Source organism: Tachyglossus aculeatus, chromosome 22, assembly GCF_015852505.1.
Source record: "Tachyglossus aculeatus isolate mTacAcu1 chromosome 22, mTacAcu1.pri, whole genome shotgun sequence".
NCBI classification, from domain to species: domain Eukaryota; kingdom Metazoa; phylum Chordata; class Mammalia; order Monotremata; family Tachyglossidae; genus Tachyglossus; species Tachyglossus aculeatus.
The window spans coordinates 41,647,040-41,672,632 of NC_052087.1; the positions used below are offsets into that span (position 1 = coordinate 41,647,040).

Sequence of the window (25,593 nt, forward strand, 5' to 3'; positions counted from 1 at the left end):
TATGTACCAAGCACCGTTCTAAACACTGAGGTAGATACATGGTAATCAGGTTGGACACAGTTCCTGTCCCACTTGGGGCTCGTAGTCTTAATCCCAATTTTACGGATTAGGTAACTGAAGCACAGAAAAGCTAAGTGACTTGCCAAAGGCTGCACAGCAGACTAGCAGTGAGCCGGGACTAGAACACATGACCTCTTGTCAGCTGTGTGACCTTGGGCAAGTCTTTTAACTCTCTGTGCCTCAGTGACCTCATCTGCAAAATGGGGATGAAGACTGTGAGCCCCACATGGGACAACCTGATTACCTTGTATCTCCCCCAGCTCTTAGAACAGAGCTTGGCACATAGTAAGCGCTTAACAAATACCAACATTATTATTATGATTATGACCTTCTGATTCCTAGGCCCGTACTTCATCCATTATGCCATGCTGCTTCTCACTACACCATGCTGCTTTGTGGAGCCAGTGAAGTGGGACATGATTTGCAGTGTTCTCTCAGTTGTTCAGGGAAAAGTGAACAAGTGTCCAGGCAGTCTTATTTCTGTTCTTTAGGGTGGGATTAGCGTTACCGGAACCACGATTTATACTTCCCAAGCGCTTAGTACATTGCTCTGCACACAGTAAACACTCAATAAATACGGTTGAATGAAATGAACATAAAGGAATTAGGGAAGACTGTGGGTGGGGAACATGCCTACCAACTCTATTTTACTGTACCCTCCCAAGCGCTTAGTACAGTGCTCTGCACACAGCTAGCGCTCAGTAAATACCATTGATGGATCAACTAATTGAATGGGGAGGGAACAGATGTGGCTGCAGTCCTGCTTTGGCCCCTAGAATCCCGATGATGACGAGAACAGAGACGTCAACTCTCTGCTGATGTTTTCCTTTTCCAGACAGGCACTGCGGGGGTGAACTGGGAGATTTTACGGGCTACATTGAGTCCCCGAACTACCCGGGGAATTACCCTGCCAACACCGAGTGCACCTGGACCATCAATCCTCCACCTAAGCGCCGCATTTTGATCGTGGTTCCGGAGATATTTCTGCCTATCGAGGACGAGTGCGGAGACCACCTGGTGATGCGGAAAAGTTGTGAGTTTCTGCGCTTTGTATTTCCTTCCACTCCCCATGCAATTCAGGCTTGGTGGAAAGTCCTAGCAAGCTTCAATTTTACCCGTCCCCTTCACCTACCCCATCCAGTAGGGTTACTATGAAGTAGGCTGACAGGGCTCAAATGTAGCTTTTAGACCCAATCAAATCGAACGTGATCCACAGCTCTAGGGAGACCCTGCAGTAGAGACTCTGGTTTGCTTTTCCCAGAAACACTGCTAGGCCTTTGATTGTGGGAGGCAGGCTGGAGAATTTCACAGCTGCTTTCAAGTCTTTGTAATTAATGAAAATGTATTTTGTTAGGCAAGTACAGCTGGTTCAGTGAGAACTGTATTTAACATATTGTTTGATGTGTTAGGGTAAATAATAAAACTTACCCTAAAACTACTCGAAGCTGCTTTCAGCTTGCTTTATTCCTTTACTGGCTCTTCAGTGCCTCACCGGAAGAAAAATCTAAAGGGAGTGGTGGTTTTGTTTTGCTTTTTCTCTTTTGTCCTTTTTAATAAATCTCGTTGGAAGACCCTGAGACTTCTCTCAGTTACAATTTAGACATTGAAAAATATAAAGGGAGTGGCTGTTTTGCTTTTTTGTTTTGTCTTTTTTAATAAATCTTGTTGGAAGACCCTGAGACCTCTCTCAATTAAAATTTTAGACTTGGAACAGGAATTGATTTTCTTTCTTCTAACAGGTAATTTTTTAATGATCTGCTCCCTATTCAAGTGAACTGGGGAGCATGCCCAAAGCCTCTCCTGACCCTGGGTCTTCTTGCAATGAGATATAGGTGGATTTCCAGGACTGATTTCCAGGACAGTCAAGGAGGCTACACCAAGCCCAGAGGCCTAACACATTTAACTTGCCTAATGGTTTAGAAAGGTGTTTTTTTAAGAGACAACAAATATGTGTATGTGCTCCATGAAGAGATTTGAAAACTATGACAACCTTCCTTGGCAGCCTCCTCCAACTCCGTGACAACATACGAAACCTGCCAAACCTACGAACGCCCCATAGCTTTCACCTCCAGATCGAAGAAGCTATGGATTCAGTTTAAATCCAATGAGGGGAACAGTGCTAAAGGATTCCAGGTCCCTTACGTTACCTATGATGGTAAGCAACTCTCACAGCGCTTCTACCCTTTTGCTCCAGGTGGAGGGATACTCTTGAACAAAGTTCTCCCGAAGCAATTTCTATGGCTGCTGGGGGAAAATAGTGCAGTAAAGGAATTAAAAAGAGGGAGGGGAAGTTAAAAAAAATATAAAGATAGTAAACTTAAATAGATATTGAGCACTAAAAAAATTTCCTAACCCCCTGGCAAACCAGATACACCCAAGGGAGTTGAGCCCCAAGCAGTTCAACACTATCATAAATGCAGGCTATAATTCCCACCTTCATGGACTCTGAATGTCGGCTGGTTCTGTGGTCTAATTGGGCAGACAATGATTTTCTTCCTCCTGGGTACTTTTCCAAGCATTTAGAACAGCGTATTACTCCCAGAGGGTGCTTGATAAATACTATTACTCTAGAACTGTTACCTAGCAATATTGGGAAGACACGTGAGCCTCAGGCAGGGCAGGGACTGTGCCCAACCTGATTATTTTTTACCTACCCCAGTGCCTAGTACAGTGCTTGGCATTTAGTAAGCATTTAATAAGTACCATTTAAAAAAAATTCTAGAAGTCTTGCCCTAGCCCTTTCTTACAGTTCTATTCTATAAACTCCTTGTGGGAAGGGATCATGTCTACTAACTCTTGATTTGCACTTTTCCAAGCACTTAGAGTGCTCTTGCATGCAGCAAGCACTCGAAAGATGCCATTGATTGGTTGATTTAATTCAGTTTTAATTTCTTTCTGGACCACAGAGGTTCCCATGAACGAGCAAAACTTGAAACAAAAAAGCCAAATGATTATCTGTTGGGATGAAAAATAGCTCTTTTTCCTTTAATCAATCATATTTATTGAGCACTTACTGTGTGCAGAGCACTGTACTAAGTGCTTGGGAAGCACTTTAAAAAAAGTTAAATTTAAATTTAAAATTTAAATTTAAAAAAAATTTAAACCGGAGTCCCTAACTACTTTACTCAGAGTTTTAGTAGTCTGCCATATCAGAAATCTCCATTTGATCTCCAAGCTAAATATTTGTTCTGAATGACACCTGAGGGCATATTAATCTGAAACAAAGATCAGCATCAGAATGTTTTACCCTTTAATTAATGGTATTTATTGAGTACTTGCTGTGTACAGAGCACTGCACTAAGCACTTGGGTAAGAACAATAGAACATAGTTGGTAGATGTGATACCTGCCCATGAGGAGCTTACAGTCAGTCTATAGGGGGATCCAGACGTTAAAATGCATTATGAATAGGGGAAATAGTAGCGCATAAGAACTTTTTACATAAGTCTTGTGGGGCTGGGATGAATATCAAATTATTTAAGGAATACACAGCCAAATGCATAGTTGACACAGAGGGGATCTTTAGTGCATCTTTAGTGACAGATAGAGCTGCACCAGTACCCAAGAATCTGTTTGAGGGGCTTAAAGGTAGAAATTAATCGAATTAATGGTATTTATTGGGATTTATGGGGCACCTACCAAGTGTGAAGTGCTGTACTAATCACGTGGGAGAGTACAACAGAGTTAGAAGGCACAATCCCTACTCCCCAGGAGCTTACAGTCTAACAACAGGGAAGGAAGCAGTTATTTGGGGTCTGGTTCAGTAAAGTGGGCCAGCTTGGCACAGCTGGGACAACTTTTTGCTGGGTAATGAAGCAATACAATTAAGCTTCTGTGGCTTGCCCTTTACCCAGCACTTAGTTTAGTTCATTGCACTCGGTAAATACTATTACGACTACACAAATGGCAAGTTGAACATCATGTTATCTATTTAGAAGATTCTACGTGTACCGATTTCACTCCTTCTGAAAACATGATGTTCTCAGACACTTGGATCTGTACAAGTGTTGTGGTTGCAAGGAGAAAGAGCTGCTACTAGAAGCTAAATCCCCCTGGCTGACAGAAGCCTTAGCAGTACCCAGCCTTCAATTTCTGGGCAAGATAAAGTCATTTCAGCCACGGGTACTGGTACAATTTAGGCTGTTTCTTTGGAGTCTTGAAAATAAAAGCTCCCTCACTCTTTTGCAAAGATGACAGAGACTGAACGCATATAAGTTTTTAAACAAAGTTCCATGATTCTCTGTGTGACCAAGTGATTTCTTTCTCCTGGGTATCTTCTGATAAATACTTTGGTCTTCGATTTGATGAACTCTAACTTTACCAGTTCTAGTTCTTGAAGAGGAGAGGGGAGTGTCCAAAAAAGAAAGACACTGTTTAAGTAAGTTCATGGTAGAATTACTAGTTAATTCACAGGTTTCAGATGATTGTAAAATATTTAAGATTTCCTATTCTGGGATAGGTTGATGTTGGGATCTGTTTTTCTCAAAACACATAGACTAAGTGTGTTGTGGGATTTACTATGAAAAAATGCTAATTTGCTCTATCAAGTGATTTAATGAAAAAGGCCAAGGAATAATTCCTCTGTCCCCAATAGAGGATTACCAGGAGCTCATTGAAGATATCGTTCGAGATGGCCGGCTTTATGCATCGGAAAATCATCAGGAAATTCTCAAGGTAAATTTCCTAGGTTAAATCTTTCCCCTGCGAACAGAACTGAGTTATTCATTCATTCATTCATTCAGTTGTATTTATTGAGTGCCTACTGTGTGCAGAGCACTGTACTAAGCATTTGGAAAGTACAGTTCAGCAATAAAGAGAGACAATCCCTGCCTACAATGGGCTTACAGTCTAGAAGGGGGGAGACAGACTTCAAAACAAGTAAACAGGCATTAATAGCATCAGTAGAAATAGAATTATAGATATATACACATCAAAACAAGTAAACAGGCATTAATATAAATAAATAGAATTATAGATATGTACATATCTACACAAATTCTGTGGGGCGGGGAGGGGGTAGAGCAAAGGGAGCGAGTTGGGGCGAATTAAGTTCACTTTTATTTGAATATTGTTACCCTTCAGGTGGCAAGGCCAGGTCACCTAAAGTAGCCTACACTATTTCAAGTACCAGATGGCTCTTTTTAGGATGGATGCCTTAACTCGTTTTTAAGCCTTTTACATTTAGGTGTGAGAATTCCTGACTGTTGCACTCACCTTTTAGAAATTTCAAAAGCTTTAGGGAATTCACACTAAGTAGACTGTAAGCTCCTCGAGGGGCAGGGTCCATGTTTTAACGTCTGTTCGTATGCTCCCAAGGGCCCAGTATGGCATTCTCAACAAGTGCTGTTGATGATGAAGCAATGTTTGTGGTGTCAGCATCTCAGAGGACATATAAAAGATTCTGACTTCATAGAAATATGATCTTGGCTTGTCGTGTAGAAGAGAGAACCTGGTTAAAAAATGTTTCTAGGTAGAGTTGTTTATAATGTTCAAACAAGGGAAGTAATTTTCTCCAAAGCTTTGCATCTATTGACAGAAGGTCTGATCCTTTCAGGATAAGAAGCTGATCAAAGCTCTGTTTGATGTATTGGCACATCCACAGAATTATTTCAAGTACACAGCACAAGAATCCAGAGAAATGTTCCCAAGATCATTCATCCGCCTCCTACGCTCTAAAGTTTCCAAGTTCTTACGGCCTTACAAATGAGAGTCCCCTCCGCCTCACCAGCTCTGGATGCTAAGCAGTGCCCAAACCTGAGAGGTTCTTAAGGGTCGGAGCTATGCCTGTCTTCAGCCCGTGAGCACAAAGTCAGACTGGAGTCCTCTTTAGAGTTTGATTTTCACAGACAATACAGTTATTTCGATGAAGCGACTTCGTTTTTCTCTTGAGGGATTGTATATACTGTTGTATTCAAATCTGCAAGGTTGCTGATATCAGCAGCACCACATTTAGACCGAGGTGACTTTTCCGTGGAAATAATCATGTGATCGGCTAAACTTTCCACTGTGATAGGCAAAAAGTGATGGAAGGGATGACGAAGCCTCCTCTCAGGGCCTGGGTTTCATGGTTTTCAGGGTGACCTTCAGGTAAGATGAAACTGGGTTACTCAACCTCTTTGTTCCCCAGAGAACTAGATCTCTGAAGAGATCTCTTTGTATGGGAGATTTTAGAAATGTTTCTTCATGTGCAGTTCTGCCCATTGAAGTGGAGGCTACATTATTCCCTCCTTTCCCTGTTTGCAAGTAAATGGGCTAAGAAGGCTGGTAATGAACAGGTGAGAGGGTGAACAGTGAAGCCCTCTAGGCTGTATTGGTGAAAGCACTTTGCAGAAGCGAGTTCCCAGAGATTAGAGAAATGCTAGAAGCAGAATTAATTTGAAATAAATTAAGACAGACGAGTATCGTGCTGTTCCTCCTATGGCTGCTTCCAAATATTTCCAAATAATAATGATGTAGATGTCTTGCTGGCTTTTTAAACTCTAGCCCACGCTGCCTCAGGGCTGATAGTCCAGTTGGAATGCTTGTCCATCATCACTCTTAATCATTTATTGAGCCTTTTGGAGATTTGCCGAGTTGAGTCCTTGATCTTGAGTAGCCAATTATAATAGATTTTGGTCCCTGGAAATTAAAAGGAGTGTTATATTACTCACACTGCCCTTCATATTAGAAGAGCATGATTTGGGGGATGTTATTTCTCTTGGAGGATTTCCTCTTTTCTGTCATTCACAGTCTCTTTCCAACTTCATCAAGCTCAGCCACTCCTAAAGACAACTAACTGACGTGAAGAGATAGACTGTTAGGAAGTTTTACATAACAATCAGTGACTGCCTCCATGCCCAACAACGTGATGATGTATAAACTAAAGTCATTTTAGGGTTGATTTGGGATTCACTCCTGAAAGGGCATTCATTCACGTTTCCATATTATAGCACATGGAAATGAATTTAGCATTCTTTGGGTAGTGAATTCAGGAACTCAATCTCAGTTTGAACAATAGGTTCAGTGACTCCCTTCCACACCCTGTTCCTCTCTCTTTCTCTGTCAGTCTCTGTCTCTCAGCAAGGGAATTTTCACCATTTATGTAGTTCATATCTATTGAATTATGGGGCATACGATGGGAATTCAAAAGAAAAATAAAGTTAGTGAGTGAATATGTGATGGTGAAAATGGTCAGAGAATAATCTATCCCCTACCAGTGTATTGATGACTTAGTTTCTCCAGATTTGTTTCTTCTTCATTTATTAACTAGAGTTAACTGATCTTCCTGTCTTTAAGCTTGTGAGCCCTGGGTGGGGCAGGGACTGTTTCCCATCTGATTATCCTTTATTTACCCCCATACTTAGTGTGGTGCTTAATAAAGATCATCACTGATAATAGTGAATATATTAAATAACATACCTGTAAATTTGGGCAAGGAAGAGGTGGAGGTAGAAATGAATACCATGTATGTGTCCTTCTGAAAGTAGAGGTCATCATCCACCCTATTATTCCAAATACAATCACTCCTTGTTCCCTACTGTCAAACTTATTACTTAGACTATCCTTTTGTCATTATTAGATGAGCTCCAAAAGACAGTGGTGTCCAGTTGACCTGGGGAACACCATTTTGGCATTCCTGAAGACAGTAGCTTTACCTGCCAATCTGTTTTAGTCCAGTGAAGAATTCAGGATGGAAAGCAGGATCAACTCTATACTCCTCCCAATATCAAGCTGTTTTTCTGAGTGTTTTGAAGGGTGAAAGGAGCACTTTAAACCACTTACGTTTGGCCACCTCTGCGTACCCAGTTACACCCAGTTAACAGCTCTTGCAGAGACCTGTTCTAAATGCCTAATTCCCCTTTCTCATCTGTGACACAGACTTGAGAGAAAAGCTGGGCCACCCATCCCACCTCCTTCTCTACAGGACTAGTTATTTATGAAATCTCAGCAAGAAGAATCTCAGGAATGTTTCCTTCTAGCCATCCTCCTAGCTCTATGTATATAATTCTGTAGACATTTGAACTCATGTGTTTCTGTGTCAGTTTGTGAAACTCAATTACTTCTTTCTTAGAAAGTTCTTAATTCTGTTTAGGAGATTTGAACCCTTGTTTTTTTTTTCTTTCTAGCTAAATGCACACTAACTGGATTATGTATCATCTCCTTGTCAAATGGCTTCTGGACTATCCCTTTATTCTCCTAATTGTAATTTACTAAAGGTACAAAAAATAAGGCCATGGGGGTCACTTTAAAAGTGAGTGACTACTTCATTGTATAAATGGTGGATCTTGCCACTTTTCTGAGTTCTTCAGAGGCACGATGGAAAGAATGGATATTGAATTATCTTGCCTTGAATAGATTTTCAGTCTTGGCAGAAGTGGCCCTGGGCAAGATACTCATTTTTGGTAACTTACCCTTCTGTCTCCCCTCCCTGTTGGCTGAGAGTTTTGCCCAATCCTTTGAAAAGTTGGATTGGCATGGGCCGAGCTACAACCAGGTCTTGGCAGGGAGGTTGGGAACCGAGCCCTCAGCAGAAAACCACCTGAGGGCTTTGGGGCCAAATAACTGGCAAAATGAGTGACAAAAAGCGCATCTCCTAATGGGCCAGATTAAATCCTTGTGTTTACCAAAACCAGTTAGGGGTGGGAAAAAGAGAAAACCATTTCCCTTCATCACCCAGTGCTGAGGTTTGAAAGTCCAACTGGAATCCCCCTTAGGGTTGCACACCTGGGAGACCCAGAGAGTCAAACTGAGGCAACCTAAAGGATTTCAGTCTGGCATGGCTCCAGGAGCCCCAGACTGATGATGACGATGATGATGATGATAATCACAGTAATGGTATTTGGTAAATGCTTATTATGTGCAAGCACTGTACTAAGTACTGGGATAGATTTGAGACAATCTGGTTGGACACAGTCTTTGTCCTACTTGGTGTTCACAGTCTAAGGGGAAGGGAGAACAGGTATATCATCTCCGTTTTACAGAGGAGGAAACTGAGGCCTAGAGAAGTTAAGTGACTTGTCCAAGGTCCCACAGTTGGGCCTATGGCAGAGCTGGGATTACAACCCAGGCCCTCTTGACTCCAGGCCCAAGCTCTTTCCACTAGACCAAGCTACTTCTCCATTTGGGGGTACATAAAATTCCAGGGTATGGTCCTCAAAAGCTCTCCCAAACTTAGGGCTTAATGGAAACAGCACACAACTGAGAGTCAGGTGACCTAGGTTCCAGTCCCAGCTCTGCCACCTGCCTCCTGTATGACTTTGGGACAGTCATTTCACCTGTACCTTAGTTTCCTCATATGTAAAATGGGACTACACTCCCATTCTCACTCCCTCTTAGACTGTGAACTTCATGTGGGGTAGGGACTGGATCCCATCTGATTATCTTGCCTCTACCCCAGCACTTAGGACAGTGCTTGGCACATACTAGCACTTAATAAATGCCATCCTAAAAAAAAATGAACCCATCTAGCTTGCTACAGGTTCAGAGAGGATAGCTCTCAGAGGGTATTTAAAAACTCAAATATTAGGTCTAGTCCACTCCTTTAATATTATGTGCCAGTCCCAAGAATCAACCCTTTCCTTGTTTGCAAGGCAAGTGCGGCAGGCCCTGGGAGGAATCAGAGTCAAGTCTGTAAGATTCCTCTGGGAGAGTCTCCAGCATGGGCCACCTCGGAAACTTCATGCTGGGAATGCCCATAGCAGTGTTCCAGCTGACTGCAGCAGGGGTGATTGAAAAAGAAAGTTGCAAATCTCCCAGTGGAAAGTACGTATATTCCTTTTTTGTTAAGGGGTTTCTAAGGTCCTGGACCTGCTAACCACACTGTACTGGTTTGTTTCAAGCCACAGAGAAAGTTCTTTTTGTCCTGTTCTTTCCTTCAGTGTTAGGAGTCTGTAAATACTAGATCTGATCTAAACAGACTGTGTGGATTCCTTTAGTCAGAAGTGAGCAGTAGACTGCTTATGTAAATGCAATTCTGTAAATAAAGTATCCCATTTGATCTGAGTTCACCAATATGCTTGCTTGTGGTCTTGTTTAATTAGGCCTCCTTGATTAGCCCAGCTCTACCCCAGGGGCTGCTACTTTAAAGTTCCTTGCTTGGTCTAGAGAATATTCCTAGCATTAAATTCTCTGCTTGTCATTCAAGGTACTTAACGCCAAACACCAAGACATGCCCAGTGGGTTTTAGTAGTGCAAGCGGTGTGAACAAGTTCGTCAGAAGAATTGAACATTGCATCTAAATGGAATTTCTTTCCATAAAAAATAATTTCCCCATCAACATCACTAACATTTATTTGGAAAATAAAGGCAGTTTGTTTCACTGTTCTGTCATAGAACTGAAAAAATAACCGCCACTAAAATGCAAGGAGTCTTTACCAAACGCTGAACCAGGAGCTTCAAACTGTAGTGTTGAAATTCTCTTATGGTCAGTACGTATAATTAAAAAAAAAAGCTTCACCCTTGAGCTCTTCCGAAGTATTAGACAAGTCTTAAAAAGACAAATAATCCGTGATGACAAAAAAAAAATATGAAGAATTGGAAGCCATCCACTCTAGAGAGTATTTACCAGCAAACACCCCATCTTTATCACACTTCCACACTTTTAGACTGTGAGCCCACTGTTGGGTAGGGACTGTCTCTATATGTTGCCAACTTGTACTTCCAAAGCGCTTAGTACAGTGCTCTGCACACAGTAGGCGCTCAATAAATACGATTGATTGATTGATTGATTGACTTCCAGCCCAAGAAGCTGCGAATTATGTGATTTCTAGTTAATAGCTGTATTGGCGCCCCCTAGTGGTTAATCGTAATAAAAACAAGTAGTTCATTCATTCATTCAATCGCATTCATTCATTCACTCAATCGTATTTATTGAGCGCTTACTGTGTGCAGAGCACTGTACTAAGCGCTTGGGAAGTGCAAGTTGGCAACATAGACGGTCCCTATTTATTGAGCGCTTACTGTGTGCAGAGAGCACTGTACTAAGCGCTGGGGAAGTACAAAGTAGTTGATTCAGATGATGGCATTTATTATTATTAATAATAATAATAATGGTGGCATTTGTTAAGCGCTTACTATGTTCAAAGCACTGTGCTAAGCGCTGGGGTAGATACAAGGTAATCAGGGTGTCCCACATAGGGCTCACAGGCTTCATCCCCGTGTGACAGATGAGGTAACTGAGGCCCAGAGAAGTGATGTGGCTTGCCCCAAGTCACACAGCTGACAAGTGGCGGAGTCGGGATCAGAACCCACGACCTCTGACTCCCAAGCGGGCTCTTTCCACTAAGCCATGCTGCTTCTCCGTAAAAACTTGTTAAGCGCTTACTATAATAATAATAGTAATGATGGCATTTATTAAGCGCTTACTATGTGCCAAGCACTGTTCTAAACGCTGGGGGAGGTACAAGGTAAATCAGGTTGTCCCGCGTGGGGCTCGCAGTCTTAATCCCCATTTTACAGATGAGGGAACTGAGGCACAGAGAAGTCAAGCGACTCATCCAAAGTCACGCAGCTGATCAGTGACACAGCTGATTCTGGATTCTAGGGGTGTAGGTTTTCTTCTCCGCTTCAGGAATGTCTTGAGCCAATCAATCGATCGTATTTATTGAGCACTTACTGTGTGCAAAACGCTGTACCATACAGTGAAGACTCGATTATCTTGGAGACATTGTGTTCCAGCGATTAGAACAGTGCTTGGAACATAGTAGGCGCTTAAAAAATACCATCATCATTATTACCGAATCGACCACTGAATGTACTTATTAAACTGGATTGGTAGTGTAGAAATGGTCCCAGCTCACTGAAGATGCTGACAAAATTGGATGTCTTCCCCTCCCACTAGAAATCAGCCTGCACATTTCACTTCTCTGCACATTTCACTGCTTCCAGAGAAGCAGCGTGGCTCAGTGGAAAGAGCCCAGGCTTTGGAGTCAGAGGTCATGGGTTCAAATCCCAGCTCCTCCACTTATCAGCTGTGTGACTTGGGCAAGTCACTTAACTTCTCTGGGCCTCAGTTCCCTCATCTGTAAAATGGGGATGAAGACTGTGAGCCCCCTGTGGGACAACCTGATCATATTGTTAACCTCCTCAGCTCTTAGAACAGTGCTTTGCACATAGTAAGCACTTAATAAATGCTATTATTATTATTATTCTCTAACACCAACCTACTTACTGTGTCTGGATCCCATCCCTCTCTCTGTTGAGATTTTATTCATTCATTCATTCACTTAATCGTATTTATTGAGCACTTACTGCGTGCAGAGCACTGTACTAAGCGCTTGGAAAGTACAATTCGGCAACAAATAGAGACAATCCCTACCCAACAGTGGGCCCGCCCTCCTGTCTAGAACAAGCTCTCCCTTCATATCTGACACATCACTCTCCCCATCTTCAAAACCCTACTAAAATTTTACCATTTTTTAATGGCATTTGTTAAGTACTTACTATGTGCCTGGAACTGTAATAAGTGCTTAATAATAATAATAATGTTGGTATTTGTTAAGCACTTACTATGTGGCAAGCACTGTTCTAAGCACTGGGGGAGACACGAGGTTATCAGGTTGTCCCACGTGGGGCTCACAGTCTTCATCCCCATTTGACAGATGAGGTAACCGAGTCACAGAGAAGTTAAGTGACTTTCATTCATTCAGTCATATTTATTGAGTGCTTACTGTGTGCAGAGCACTGTACTAAGCGCTTGGGAAGTACAAGTTGGCAACATATAGAGTTGGTCCCTACCCAACAACGGGCTCACAGTCTAGAAGGGGGAGACAGGCAACAAAACAAAACATGTGGACAGGTGTCAAGTCACCAGAATAAATAAAAATAAAGCTAGATACACATCATTAACAAAATAGAATAGTAAATATGTACAAGTAGAGTAATAAATCTGTACAAACATATATACAGGTGCTGTGGGGAGGGGAAGGAGGTAGGGCCGGGGGGATGTGGAGGAGCAGAGGAAAGAGGGGGCTCAGTCTGGGAAGGCCTCCTGGAGGAGGTGACTTGCCCAAGGTCACACAGCTGACTAGTGGAAGAGCCGGGATTGAACCCACGACATCTGACTCCCAAGCCTGGGCTCTTTCCACTAAGCCACGCTCTGGCAGCGAATATTTCTTTCATCATCATCATCAATCGTATTTATTGAGCGCTTACTGTGTGCAGAGCACTGTACTAAGCGCTTGGGAAGTACAAGTTGGTAACATCTAGAGACATTTCAGGGACAGGGAATGTTTCTGTCAACTGTATTGTATTGCACTCTCCCAAGCACCGAGTACAATGCACTGCACACAGTGAGCATTCAGGAAATAACATCGATTGAAGAGGTTGGGATTAGAGTTTCCCAGAGCATCTCTCACCCCTCGAGTCGAAGGCCCTGGAAATAATCACGCTTCTTACTCATTCAGGAGTGCACAATTCCAAGATATGTGTTCCAACTCGTTGTTGACAACCTTAGGATCAATGCTGAACTCCTTTGACATATTGATCCTCCCTGCCACTGGGCTATGACTCAGATAAGTGTGGGGAGAATGTCTTGGAGGCTAATTATTAAGTACTTAGAGTTCCCCACGGAAGGGAGAAGTACAAAATAGCATTTTTATCTTTCTCATTCTAAACCCAACAGCACGACATACTACATACTAGAGAAGCAGCTGTGGCTTAGTGGAAAGATCATGGGCTTTGGAGTCAGAGGTCATGGGTTCGAATCCCAGCTCTGCCACTTGTCAGCTGTGTGACTTTGGGCAAGTCACTTAACTTCTCTGGGCCTCAGTTCCCTCATGTGTAAAATGGGGACTAAGACTGTGAGCCCCATGTGGGACAACCTGATAACCTTGTATCTTCCCCAGTGCTTAGAACAGTGCTTTGCACATAGTAAGTGCTTAACAAATACCAACAGGATTATTACATACAGTATATAGTAAGTACAAACAACACTAAAAATCTATCCATCCAACCATCCATGCATCCTGATCTATGTACTTATATTCCCCCCTTGATTACTGCATCAGCTTTCTTGCTGAACTTCCTGCCTCTTATCTCTCCCCGCTCCAATCCTCACTTCACTCTATTATCCAAATCATTTAAAATAAAAAATTCAGTCCACTTCTCCCCACCCCTAATTGATTTTAATGTCTGTCTTCCCCTTCAGACTCTAAGCTCCTTTTGAGCAGGGAATGTGTCTACCATAACTATTGTATTGTGTCTCTCAAGGGCTTATAGTAAAGTGCTCTGCATTCAGTGCTGAACAAATGCCATTCATTCATTCGTTCATCCGATTGTATTTATTGAGCGCTTACTATGTGCAGAGCACTGTACTAAGCGTTTGGGAAGTACAAGTTGGCAACATATAGAAATGGTCCCTACCCAACAACGGGCTCACAATCTAGAAGGGGGAGACAGACAACAAAACAAAACATGTGGACAGGTGTCAGGTTATCAGAATAAATAGAAGTAAAGCTAGACGCACATCATTAACAAAATAAGTAGAGTAGTAAATTTGTACAAGTAAAATAAATAGAATAATAAAACTGTACAAACATATATATAGGTGCTGTGGGGAGGGGAAGGAGGTAGGGTGGGGGATGTGGAAGGGGGAGAGGAAGGAGGGGGCTCAGTGTGGGAAGGCCTCCTGGAGGAGGTGAGCTCTCAGTAGGGCTTTGAAGGGAGGAAGAGAGCTAGCTTGGCGGATGGGCAGAGGGAGGGAAGGCATTCCGGGCCAGGGGGAGGACGTGGGCCGGGGGTCGACGGCGGGACAGGCGAGAACGAGGCCCAGTGAGGAGATTAGCGGCAGAGGAGCGGAGGGTGCGGGCTGGGCTGGAGAAGGAGAGAAGGGAGGTGAGGTAGGAGGGGGCGAGGGGATGGACAGCCTTGAAGCTGAGAGTGAGAGTTTTTGCCTGATGCGTAGGTTGACTGGTAGTCACTGGAGATTTTTGAGGATTGACTGATTGATGGATCATATTTCCCTTTCCCCTCCCCGAACTCTGCCAGCTTCAGTACACCAGGAAAAATAGGCTATAATTTTTTAGTCAGACCAGTAGGCTAGAGTTGATAAGATTAGGGCTTCAAATTCAGCTGCATTGTACTGTACACTTAGTACAGTGTGCTGCACATAGTTCTAATCTTAACTCTACATGTGTCTGCTGTGTGACTTTGGGCAAGTCACATAACTTCTCTGTCCCTCAGTTACCTCATCTGTAAAATGGGGATTAAGACTGTGAGCCCCATGTGGGACAACCTGATTACCTTTTATCTACTCCAGCACTTAGAACAGTGCTTGGCACATAGTAAGTGCTTAACAAATACCATCACTATTCAGCGTTTAGTACAGTGCCCAGCGCTTAGTACAGTACCTGGAACATAGTAAGCGCTTAACAAATATCATAATTATCATTACAGTAAGCGCTCAATAATTGCCACTGATTGATTGATTCAAAATAGGATGATTATGGTCAAACTGGCCAAATGCCCTTTTTTAAGGTCTTTCTTAAGCACTTACTATGTGCCAGGTACTGTACTAATTGGTTGGGTAGATAAAAGATAATCGTATTGGATACAGTTCACGTCCCACACAGGGCTCACAGTCTTATTCCCCATTGTACAAATGAGATAACTGGGGAACGGAGAAGTTTAATGACTTATCCAAGGTCATACTACAGTGAAGTGGAGGAGGCAGGAGTAGAACTCAGATCCTCTAACTCTCAGGCCTGTCATCTTTATTAGGCCCTGCTGCTTCTCAGCATGTCCTCTCATACAATCCTGTTTGTCCACCTCTTGGTTGTGTTCCAGGGGCTGCATAGAAGACGGAAGATGTCTGAGCTTTATTTCTGATCCTAGGATCAATCAATCAATCAATCAATCGTATTTGTTGAGCACTTACTGTGTGCAGAGCACTGTACTAAGCACTTCGGAAGTACAAATTGGCAACATATAGAGACAGTCCCTACCCAACAGTGGGCTCACAGTCTAAAAGGGGGAGACAGAGAACAAAACCAAACATACTAACAAAATAAAATAAATAGAATAGATATGTGCAAGTAAAATAAATAAATAAATAAATAGAGTAATAAATATGTACAAACACATATACATATATACAGGTGCTGTGGGGAAGGGAAGGAGGTAAGATGGGGGGGATGGAGAGGGGGACGAGGGGGAGAGGAAGGAAGGGGCTCAGTCTGGGAAGGCCTCCTGGAGGTGGTGAGCTCTCAGTAGGGCCTTGAGGATGGGATTCAGAGAATCACCAGTGATATAAGTTTGATGTTTGAAGAAGTGCTCAAATAACACATCATCATGTTAACAGTCTCTGTGACGACGGAGGACCGGGGGATGGATAGGCCAAAACCTAATGATGGATTCTACATTCCCAACCTGTCTACTTTCCTACACAATGGGCTACTATTTTGCCACTTCTCCATTCTTTCTCTGTCAGAATTGCCACCCACTTTCAGCCAACCACTTGGTCACTTACCAAATCACCGACTCCCTTAGATCTCTCAGTTCCTTCACGTCTAGATTTTTTAAAATGGTATTTGTTAAGCCCTTACTGTAAGCCTCCTCACCACATTGTTTCCTTGTTTTCTTCTTTTAGCCTTCCATTTTTATTTGAGCCCTATCCTCTTTTTATTTGTCTTGTTTCGTGTTTGGGTAGGAACTGTCTCTATATGTTGCCAACTTGTACTTCCCAAGCGCTTAGTACAGTGCTCTGCACACAGTAAGCGCTCAATAAATACGATTGATGATGATGATGATGGTGTGTGTTTCCTTGTCCTGTGTCATTTTCCTCATTCTACTTTCACCAACCTCCTTGACGATACCCTTTTCACTTATTATTATTATTACTACTAATAATGTTAATTATAACAATAATAATAATTAATTACTATGTGCTGTCCTGAGCACTGGGGCAACTACAAGATGATCAGGTCAGACACAGTCCCTGTCCTGTCTCTATATATTGCCGACCTGTACTTCCCAAGTGCTTAGTACAGTGCTCTGCACACAGTAAGTGCTCCATAAATACGATTGAATGAATGAATGAATAGGAGGAAGAACAAGTGTTGAATCCCATTTTACAGATGAGGAAACCGAGGCACAGAGAAGTTTAGTGACTTGCCCAAAGTCACACAGCAGGCAAGGGATAGTCATGATTCAAATCCAGATCTGCCAACTCTTGGACCTGTGCTCTTTCCTCCTGCTTCACATTTTCCTTATGCTTTCTTCTTCATGCATTTCTCTTTTCCATCCTGTGTTCTCATTTCTTCCTCTGCTCTCTGCTTCATCTCTAACCTGTTTTTTTTCTCCCCCTATTCATATCTGCTGAGCCCTTTTGGGGGAGCACAGCTCTGAGAAGGGGGCTGGGACCCAAGGACTCCCCTCATAGCCCAGGAGGAACGGGTGGATCCAAGTAGCTGGTTGAAATCCCTGGGAATGGAAGCAAGATTCCCTAGAAGTCTATATTTATCGGAGCCCTGCGCAGGCCCAAACCGGCAGTCTGGCCTTGGCCTCGGCTGCCCATTTGTCTAGTTTTTCAGCTGGTCTGTCCCCATGCAGACCTTGTGGCCTGTGGGTTGGGTAATTCTATTTTGAATACCTAGTCTCCGTCCTCTCTGGCTCCTGCTGCCAAATCCCACGCCTCCAAAGCTGCACCCTTGTTTATAGGGACCTGGGAAGAGAATGCAAGGATCCTGGAGCCGATTGTCGCAAGTAAACTTTCCGTGTATCCTTAGGAGATCCTTGCCTTTCATCCCAGGGTGGCCCAAACAATCAATGCTGTTTATTGAGCACTTACTCTGTGCAGAGCACTGTACTAAACACTTGGGAGGGTACAGTACAACAGAATTAGCAGACACGTTCCCTGCCCATTACAAGCTTATGGTCTAGAGGGGGAGACAGGCATTAATAGGAATAAGTAATTTACGATATATAATAAAAGATATGTACATAAGTGCTGAGGAAAGAACACGGTATTGAGAATCAGTACTGTGCTGCACAGAGAAGCAGCGTGGCTTAGTGGAAAGAGCCCGGACTTGGGAGTCAGAGGTCATGGGTTCTAATCCCGGTTCCTCCACTTGTCTGCAGTGTGACTTTGGACAAGTCACTTAACTGCTCTGAGCCTCAGTTACCTCATCTGTAAAATGGGGATTAAGACTGTGAGCCTCATGTGGGACAACCTGATTACCTTGTATCCACCCTAGCACTTAGAACAGTGCTTTGGCACATAGTAAGCGCTTAACAAATACCATCATCATCATTATTATTATTACTCTAATCCCAGCTCTGTCACTGACCTGCTATGTGTCCTTGGGCAAAGCATTACTGCTATTCTTACTACAATTTAACCTCTGTGTAGTTCAGCTTCCTCACCTAAATATAATGGAAATAAGAGGGACCCTTTTAGATTGTGAGCTCCGTGTGGGGTAGGGTTGGTGTCCTAACTGATTATCTTGCATCCAGTGTGTAACATAGTACTTTCAAACCAAGTAGGTGCTTAACAAATATCATGTTATTCATTATTATAACCTACAAAGCACCCTTTGCATCGGATGTCGTTTGCTTACAGGTTAGTCAGGTGGCCAGACTTCCCTAGCCCTGTCTGATCTTCCTCCCTTCAAGGCCCTACTGAGAGCTCATCTCCTCCAGGAGGCCTTCCCAGACTGAGCCCCTTCCTTCCTCTCCCCCTCGTCACCCTCTCCATCCCCCATCTTATCTCCTTCCCTTCCCCACAGCACCTGTATATACGTATATATGTTAGTACATATTTATTACCCTATTTATTTATTTATTTATTTTACTTGTACATATCTATTCTATTTACTTTATTTGTTAATGTGTTTGGTTTTGTTCTCTGTCTCCCCCTTTTAGACTGTGAGCCCACTGTTGGGTAGGGACTGTCTCTATATGTTGCCAACTTGTACTTCCCAAGCGCTTAGTACAGTGCTCTGCACACAGTAAGCACTCAATAAGTGCGATTGATGATGATGATGATGATGATCTGTGCTGAAGTCCGGCCTCGGGGATGCGTCTGCATGTGCATAATGCACGTGTAAATGCACAATCAATCGAGGAGGCTTCTAGGACTTGAAATTCAATCAATCGATTGATCTGGTATTTATTGAGTGCTTACTATGTGCAGGGCACTGGACTACGCATTTGGGAGAGTACGATGCAACGGAATTAGTGGTCCCATTCCCTGCCCTTAATGAACGTCAGTCGAGAAATTCCAGTAGTTTGCTGGTACATTGGAGTGGGCGTGACCTCCTGGGCCTGGAGCCCGGGGTTTGGAGTCAGAGGTCATGGGTTCAAATCCCGACTCCGCCACTTGTCAGCTGTGTGACTTTGGGCAAGTCACTTAACTTCTCTGTGCCTCAGTTCCCTCATCTGTAAAATGGGGATTAAGACTGTGAGCCCCCTGTGGGACAACCTGATCACCTTGTAACCTCCCCAGTGCTTAGAACAGTGCTTTGCACATAGTAAGCGCTTAATAAATGTCATTATTATTATTATTATTATTATTATTAAGTCACTTAACTTCTCTGTGCCTCAATTCCCTCATCTGTAAAATGGGGATTAAGACTGTGAGCCCCCTGTGGGGCAACCCGATTACCTTGTAACCTCCCCAGCGCTTAGAACAGTGCTTTGCACATAGTAAGCCCTTAATAAATGCCATTATTATTATTATTAGTCCCCTAGGGGGCAAAAAATGGTCCTCAATTGAGATGGGCTGAGATTAGAGCCTGTGCTATGATTTTTTTAAAGGGTTGATTATGCAAAATGCACAACCTATGCCAGCTCTTGACCCCGTTTGCTGCCACCACTATTCTCCATTCTGTCTTCCTCCCTCCACACATCCGCCAAGCTAGCTCTCTTCCTCCCTTCAAAGCCCTACTGAGAGCTCACCTCCTCCAAGAGGCCTTCCCACACTAATCCCCCTTTTTCCTCTCCTCCTCCCCATCCCACCCCCGCCCTACCTCTTTCCCCTCCCCACAACACTTGTATATATGTTTGTACAGATCTATTACTCTATTTATTTTACTTGTACATATTTACTATTCTATTAATTTTGTTAATGATGTGCATTTTGCTTTAATTTTATTTGTTCTGACAACTTAATAATAATAATGATGGTATTTGTTAAGCACTTACTATGTGCAAAGCACTGTTCTAAGCGCTGGACACCTGTCCACATGTTTTGTTTAGTTGTCTGTCTCCCCCTTCTAGATTGTGAGCCCGTTGTTGGGTAGGGACCGTCTCTAAATGTTGCCGACTTGTACTTCCCAAGTGCTTAGTCCAGTGCTCTGCACACAGTAAGCGCTCATTAAATACGATTGAATGAATGAATGAATGAATGCCTCCTTCTGCCCCCAGATCTGTAGAAAGGTAAAGTCGACTCCATCCTGTTCTCCCTCCCTTTGGCATCACCTGTGCACTTGTGTTCATATCCCCTAAACACTCAGATCCTCACCCACTCCCCACCTCCAAAGCACTTAGATATCTCTCCTTATGCTCTGTTGTTTGCTCTATCCGTAATTTATTTTATTGCTCAACTCCCTGACTAGATTCTTGGTCTCTGTGGCCGGGATTGTGTCTACCAACTCGACTGTACTCTCCCAAGCGCCTCATACAGTGCACACAGTAGGTGTTCAATAAATGCCAAGGCTTGTTTGATTGATTGATTACAGTGCTGGGCCCCGGGTAAGACTCAGTGTTTGTTGACTGACACTTTTACTAGACAGTGGAATCAGCTCTCCTTTTTTCTTCCCTTTTGGAAACATCTCAGCTCCAGTTTAAACAGAGAGTGAGAAAGGGAGAGAGGGAGTGTGTGTGTGTGTTTGTCCACACGCTCTTCACCCAGTTAATGCTCGGCCTACAGACTAACACAAGGAGGGCATTGACTCATGGCCACCCCATTCCCAGGGAACACAACCACACCATTGAAACAAAATTCCAGGCTATGGGGTTGGCTGTGGAAGAGTTGATGGAGGGCTTGGGGTAGAGGGAAGGCCCCAGGAGAGGAAAAGGAGGACAGTTATGTCCCCTAGCAGTTCTGTGATGTCTGTGAAACTCTCCCATGCCCTCAGAGAAACAGCAGGAGCCAGGAAATCTAGGTTCCAATCCTGGCACTGCCATTTGCACACATTAAGCGGTCAGCACAGTAAGCGCTCAATAAATATGATTTAATGAATAAATATGATCGAGTGAATGAATTGAATGAGTGAATGAGTGATAGTAGGCGTGTCATTTTACTCCTTTCGGCTTCAGTTTCTCTTATCTGTAAAATGGGGATTAAATAACTGTTGTCCACCGGCCATTGTCTGTGAGCTTCGAGTAGGGCAGGGACTGTGTCTGATCTGAATGCATTATAGCTACTCTAGACTGAAAGCTTGCTGTGGGCAGGGAACACGTCTACCAACTCTGTTGTAATGTACTCCCTCAAGTGCTCAGTTCAGTGCTGCACACAGTAAGCATTCAATAAACACAATTTGATTGATTACTCCTGTTTTCAGCACAGAGCTTGGGATATAGTAAGCCCTGAGAGATGCAGTGTGGCCCTGTGGAAAGAGCAAGAACCTAGAAGTCAAGGAACCTGGGTTCCAATTCCAGCTCTGCCACTTGCCTACTGTGTGTCCTTGGGGAAGTTGCTTAACTTCTCTGTGCCTCAGTTTCCTTGCCTGTAAAATGGGGATTCCATACCAGTTCTCCCTCCTGCTTAGACTGTGAGCCCCAGATGGGGCAAGGACTCTGGCCTGATTATCTTGCATCTAGTCCAGCATTTAGTACAGTGCATGGCACATAGTGAGTGCATAACAAATGTTATTTTATTATTATTATTATTATTGTTATTACACTGCTGACCACTCAGGCACTCAAGAAATGCCATCAGTTAATTGATTGTTGGATATTCATTCATTCAATCATATTTATTGAATGCTTACTGTGTGCAGAGCACCACACTAAGTGCTTGGGAAGAACAAATCAGCAACATATAGAGACGGTCCCTATCCAACAACAGGCTCACAGGGTAGAAGGGGGAGACAGACAACAAAACAAAGCAAGTAGACAGGTGTCAGTACCATCTGAATAAATAGAACTATAGCTATATACATATATATTGGGACTGTGCTGTCATTCATTCATTCAGTCGTACTTATTGAGTGCTTACTGTGTGCAGAGCACTGTACTAAGCGCTTGGGAAGTACAAGTCGGCAACATATAGAGACGGTCCCCACCCAACAACGGGCTGTCATTTTTCAATCTATGATTTTTTTGAGCACTTACTGTGTGCAGAGCACTGTACTGAATACTTGGGAGAGTACAACACAGCTGGTAGACACATTCCCTGCCCAAAAGGAGTTTACATGGGTTGTGATCCAGTGTAAAAGAGGGATCCCAGCCAGATCTTTCCAAGTTTGTCTTACCCTTATTTTTTCCTAACATGCAAGGAAGAGGGAAGCTATGAATTATCTGGCTTACTCTGGCCTCATGAAGGAGCTAGAGGTATTTGCATTTGTAAGATAAAAGCTCCTCACCCCTTCCCAGATGGGAACTCCTGGGGGAAGGTAGACCTGTGGAGACTCTCTCTCTCACTGGCATAGAATTAATCAGTCAATCGTATTTATCAAGTGCTTACTGTGTGCAGAGCACTATACTAGGGGCTTGGAAATGTACAAGACAGCGGAGTTGGCATGCACATTCCCTGCCCACAAAGAAAAGCAGTGTGGCTCAGTGGAAAGAGCACGGGCTTGGGAGCCAGAGGTCATGGGTTCTAATCCCGTCTCCGCTACTTGTCAGCTGTGTGACTTTGGGCATGTCACTTCACTTCTCTGGGCCTCAGTTACCTCATCTGTAAAATGGGGATTAAGACTGTGAGCCCCACATGGGACAACCTGATTACCTTGTATCCTCCCCAGCGCTTAGATCAGTGCTTTGCACGTATTATTATTATTATGGAGTTTACAGTCTAGAGCGGAAACTCTGAAAGTGGTGAATGAGGATGGGTCGGACCCACAAAAGCTGAAGACCCTTTTCTCCATCCCAAAGCTGTCCAGCCTTGTTGCTGTTTGGGGTCTTGTTTTGTCCTGTTGCTGAGGGTCTTTCTCAGAAGCACGTGTTGGACCAAGTGAGAAGCGGTATGCCTGTCTCCTAAGTGTGTCTCTGTGCGTCTGTTTCTCTCTCTCTCTCATCTCTCCCTATCCTGCCTTCTCCCCACTCATCTTAGACCACTGTCTCTTCCCCACCAACAGAATCTGCAAGAAAGTAAGAGAGGGTTCAATTCATCAATTTCATTACCGTTTGTCCTACTTAATGATGATGTGTTGGGCTGCTAGTAACTAATTTTACAAAGACTGTATTAGTGATTTGCAGCTTTTTTGAAGGTGCAACCCAAGAATGAAGGTGTCGCCACATGGTCTGTGGGATGAGGGTGACCCGCCGGCCTTAGCCTTTCCTTCTGGATCCATTAGGAACCCACAAAGGAAGAGGATTGGATGCATGGCAGTGTATCATCTGCGGGGAGTGTGGGGGGGAGAGTGAATGTGTGTGTGTGTACATGCTAGAAACTCCAACCATGATAGCCATCACTGGCCAGGCTCCCAACAGACCCCTCTGACCTGACCTGTAGCTCACATGATAGCCGCTCCGTGATCTGTTGCTTTTTCAGAACTGGTCCCTGTAGAGCGGCAGGGAGGGAAGGAAAATTTCTAGTGCAAGACAAGAGTCCAGGCCCCAACAACTTGGGAAAGCCCCACTGAACCCCTTCTTGCTGTGGACATGGGGCAGTAATTCAACAAAAGCTGGGAGGGAATGTGGAGGAACCTAAGCCTCTCAAAGGATGAGGGAAATTATTATTATTATTATCGATAATAATAACAGTGATATTTGTTGAGCACTTACTACGTGCCAAGAACTGGGCTAAGCATTGCAGTTGATACAATACAATCAATTCAAATCCGGGCCCCATCCCACAAGGGGTTCAACGGCCTAAGGGAGTGGGGGAGAATGGATATTGAATCCTTAATTTATAGATGAAGAAATTAAGGTCCAGAGCAGTCAAATGATTAGTCCAGGTTACCCAGCAGATAAGTGGTTGAGCTGGGTTTGCAACTATGGTTTTTTGACTTCTAATCCTGTGCTCTTTCCACTAGTTCATGCTCCTTCCTCTAATAATTCAATAGAGCTGGAAGGGAATGTAAAGGAAAATAAGGACAGTAATAATAATAATAGTATTTCTAAGGCACTTACTCTGTGCTAAGCACTGGGCTAAACGGTGGTGTGGATACATCAACAGCATGGTTTAGTGGAAAGAGCACAGGCTTTGGAGTCAGAGGTCATGGGTTCAAATCCCGGCTCCGCCACTTGTCAGCTGTGTGACTTTGGGCAAGTCACTTCACTTCTCTGTGCCTCAGTTACCTCATCTGTAAAATGGGGATTAAGATTGCGAGCCCCTTGTGGGACTACGTGATCACCTTGTAACCTCCCCAGTGCTTAGAACAGAGCTTTGCACATAGTAAGCGCTTAATAAATGCCATCATTATTGTTATTATTATGAGCCTTGAGCGGCTCCATTGGAAGAAGTGATGACTAAGTGTGGAAGTGGCAGAAGCAACTTGCATGCACGGGCTGGGGACATCAAACCTCAACCAGGTTGAGGATCGCAGTGCCCGGAAGCGTAGGCATTCTGCCGCTGGGAACATCCATCCTCAAGCCTGATTCCTTGGACTTCAGGAGCAGGGAGCTCTGGGATCTGAGGGCTATGGGGACAGGAAGCTCTGGGAGCAGGGGACTTAGGGAACAGGGGGCTTTGGGAGCAGGGGGGCTCTCGGAGCAGGGGGATTTGGAAGTAGGGGGGTTCTGGGGATAAAGGGGGTTCTTGGAGCAGGAAGCTTTGGGATCATGGGCTCTGGGAAAAGGAAGTTTTGGGATCAGGAAGCTCTGGGAGCAGGGGGGTCTGGAAGCAGAGGGCTCTGGGAGCAGGGGGCTCTGGGGATAAAGAGGGCTCTTGGAGCAGGAAGCTTTGGGATCGGGGGCTCTGGGAACAGGAAGCTTTGGGATCGGGAAGCTCTGGGAGCAGGGGGCTCTGGAAGCAGAGGGCTCTGGGAGCAGAGGGCTCTGGGGATAAAGGGGGCTCTTGGAGCAGGAAGCTTTGGGATCAGGAAGCTCTGGGAGCAGGGGGCTCTGGGAGCAGGAGACTCTGGAAGCAGAGGGCTCTGGGAGCAGAGGGCTCTGGGAGCAGGGGGCTCTAGGGACAAAGGGGACTCTTGGAGCAGGAAGCTTTGGGATTAGGAAGCTCTGGGAGCAGGGGGCTCTGGAAGCAGAGGGCTCTGGGGATAAAGGGGGCTCTTGGAGTAGGGGATTTGGGAGCAGGAAGCTCTGGGAATAGGAAGCCCTGGGAGCAGGGGGTTCTGGGAACAAGAGGGTTTTGGGAGTAGGAGGCTCTGGGGGCAAGGGGGCCCTGGGGGCAGGGGGCTCTGGGGACAGATGACTCTATAGGGACGGGGACTCTAGGGACAATGGGCTCCTGGAGCAGGAAGCTCTGCGACGAGGGAGCTCTGGGAACAGGAGA

At 44.2% G+C, this 25,593-nt stretch overlaps 1 protein-coding gene across 3 annotated transcripts in view; it reads left to right on the forward strand.

Annotated features, from left to right (window-relative positions):
• SCUBE2 (signal peptide, CUB domain and EGF like domain containing 2) overlaps positions 1-5,927 on the forward strand; it is an 80,936-nt gene extending 75,009 nt beyond the window's left edge. For all 3 annotated transcript variants that reach the window (XM_038765160.1, XM_038765162.1, XM_038765161.1), the window contains 4 exons: positions 896-1,093; positions 2,063-2,215; positions 4,654-4,733; positions 5,614-5,927. In XM_038765160.1, the coding sequence (XP_038621088.1) occupies positions 896-1,093; positions 2,063-2,215; positions 4,654-4,733; positions 5,614-5,766 (584 nt within the window). In that variant the 3' untranslated portion in view covers positions 5,767-5,927. The remainder of the gene's footprint in view (positions 1-895; positions 1,094-2,062; positions 2,216-4,653; positions 4,734-5,613) is intronic.
• The last annotated feature ends 19,666 nt before the right edge of the window (positions 5,928-25,593 follow it).